Source organism: Mandrillus leucophaeus, unplaced genomic scaffold, assembly GCF_000951045.1.
Source record: "Mandrillus leucophaeus isolate KB7577 unplaced genomic scaffold, Mleu.le_1.0 Scaffold435, whole genome shotgun sequence".
Lineage (NCBI taxonomy): Eukaryota > Metazoa > Chordata > Mammalia > Primates > Cercopithecidae > Mandrillus > Mandrillus leucophaeus.
The window spans coordinates 247,069-249,641 of NW_012104643.1; the positions used below are offsets into that span (position 1 = coordinate 247,069).

General features: G+C 62.8%; 1 protein-coding gene across 1 annotated transcript in view; it reads left to right on the forward strand.

The window, feature by feature from the left end:
• Nucleotides 1-2,573, forward strand: part of EPS8L2 (EPS8-like 2) — a 19,913-nt gene that overhangs the window by 2,669 nt on the left and 14,671 nt on the right. The window contains exons 2-4 of the mRNA XM_011993827.1: nucleotides 313-434; nucleotides 536-591; nucleotides 1,403-1,467. Coding sequence (XP_011849217.1) covers nucleotides 391-434; nucleotides 536-591; nucleotides 1,403-1,467 — 165 coding nt within the window. The 5' untranslated portion in view covers nucleotides 313-390. The remainder of the gene's footprint in view (nucleotides 1-312; nucleotides 435-535; nucleotides 592-1,402; nucleotides 1,468-2,573) is intronic.

A 2,573-nucleotide genomic window follows, 5' to 3' on the forward strand; every position in this document is an offset into this window, starting at 1 on the left:
CCCTCTCCCCCCAGCACCAGGGCCTTGAACTCAATGCTGCCCGGCTTGGAAAGTGCCTTCTCCCCCCAGGACCCTCATCAGAGCCTCCCAGGCAGCCTCTGGGGGTCCCTGTGGAGCGCCTAGGGTCTGGGGCATGATGAGGCTGAACGACTGCCAACTGGGACGTGGGGCCATCTGGGATGTGGGGCAGGGGTTCTGCCCCCCAAGAGACCCCTGCCCAGGCCAGGCCAGTCAGGGCTCTGGCCCAGGGAAGGAGGGGAGATGCCAGCCAGGCCAGGAGGAACTGTCAGCACAGCCCCTCTGTCCACCCAGGTTTGAGACAGGCACTGGCCTCAGACCCGGGCCACACTGAGGTCTGCCCTTCTCCTGCTGGCCGCCGCCCGGGACACCATGAGCCAGTCTGGGGCTGTGAGCTGCTGCCCGGGTGCCACCAAGTGAGCCCCCCCGCCCATCCCGAATACCCCACCCTCACCCTCCGAGTAGTCCCCGGGGAGGGGTGCAGTTCGGCCCTGCCCTCACAGCCCCTCCCCTACAGCGGCAGCCTGGGCCGGTCCGACAGTGTGGCAAGGATGAGCCCCAAGGACCTGTTTGGTGAGTGAGGTTTGAGAACATGCTAGACGTCACAGGGGAGAAATGGGCACTGCGTCCAGGCCAGGGACAGCTGCCCCTGCCCCACAGCTGTGCCTGGCCTGGCCCAGGGGATCCCTGGGTGCCCAGGGAGGCCTCTGGACCCTCATCAACCTTCTGAAAGCTCCTGGCTGCTGGATCCCCTCCCCCACAGCTGTAAGGGGAGAGGCCTTTACTAATAATTCAGGGAGCATCAATATTGATTCCACTGCACTCCTTGCTGCAACCTGATCACAGGGGGGTTCAGGCAGGATGAGCCGCCAGCTGTCTGCTCCGGGAGGGGGGCCTGGCCAGCCCCCACTTTCCCCCACTCTGCCCTTCCCCAGACACGACCCCACCCTCTCCCTAGCTAGACGCCCCCTTCCCTTGTGACTTTGGACGAGGTGCCTCATCTGGAAAGCGAGAAGCCCTGGGAGGGCAGGGAGGGTGAGGCTGGCAGCTCTCAGAGTGGGAACAAGCATGGCTGCGACCCCCCTCCTGTCCCCTCACCCTCTGGGACAGGAAGCCCCCCGGCACAGGCTCCCCAGTCCCCACTCTGAGCAAGCCCGTCGCCTTCTCCGAGCTGCGCCCTTCTCCAAGGGGGCTTCCCTGGAGGGAGGGAGGGGGCTTCCTGCAGGTCCTGATTTCACACCCACATCCTTCCTGGTGGCCAAGAGGTCCACGGAGCAGCCCCCTCTCCGCTTGACTCCACCTTCCCTTGTGGGTCCAGTCCCAACTGGACGGAGGGCTGTGGGTCCCGCCCGTGGGGGTGAGTGACTGGTGTCTCCCCGTTCAGAGCAGAGGAAGAAGTATTCCAACTCCAACGTCATCATGCACGAGACCTCGCAGTACCACGTCCAGGTAAGGCCCCGCCCCCAGGTAAGGCCCTGCCCCCAGGGAGCACCCCCAGGACATGGCTGTCCTCATGCTCCCGTCTCCACAAAAAAAATTAGACGGGCATGGTGGTGCCCGCCTGTAGGCCCAGCTACTGGGGAGGCTGAGGCAAGGGGGTCACGAGCCCGGGAGGCGGAGGCTGTAGTGAGCCAAGAATCGCGCCACTGCACTCCAGCCTGGGCACCTGGGTGACAGAGCTAGACCCTGTCTCAAAACAAACGAAAGAAAGAGAGAAAGAGAGAGAGCTCCAGGGAGAGTGGTCAGCCCATGTTCCGACACCTGCAGGGGCTGGGGGAGGCCAGAGCCAGAACTGCCCACACTGTGCCGGGCCCAGCCATGGGGTGGGGGAAAGCGTCCCTCTGGTTCCAGTCCTGGGAACTGGCGGTCTGAGGGGTGAGGCGGCCCAGGGTGTGCTGGGAAACACTGTGGCTGCTGCACAGCCGTGGATGGCAAGAGCCCGTGGAGGAAATGATCATCCTGGCCCCAAAACAAGGAACTGGATCGGGAGGGAGCAGGCAGAACAAAGACGCCCTTGATGGAGGCTGCAGGGAGACCCAGGCTGCTTCTCAGGGCCCAGACTGGGCTGCCTGCGCCCGCAGGACCAGCAGCCCGCCCTGAGGGCTTTTCTGTTTTCCTAGGTCAGTTTCATTGACACAGAGAACTCAGGAAACATGTTTTTTTTGGTGTGTGTGTGTGTGTGTGTGTCTTCCTCTCTCTCTCTCTCTCTCATTTGTTTTGAGACAGAGTCTAGCTCTGTCACCCAGGTGCCCAGGCTGGAGTGCAGTGGCGCGATCTTGGCTCTCTACAGCCTCCACCTCCCGGGCTCGTGACCCCCTTGCCTCAGCCTTCCCAGTAGCTGGGCCTACAGGCGGGCACTACCATGTCTGTCTAGTTATTTTGTTTTTTGTGGAGACAGGATCCCTATGTTGCCCAGGCTGGTCTCAAACTCCTGGGCTCAAGCAATCCTCCCACCTCCTAGCCAGGCCTGGTAGCGTAAGCTTGTAGTCCAGCTGCTTGGGAAGCTGAGGCAGGAGGATCGCTTGAGCCCAGGAGTTCAAGCTAGGATCCCACTG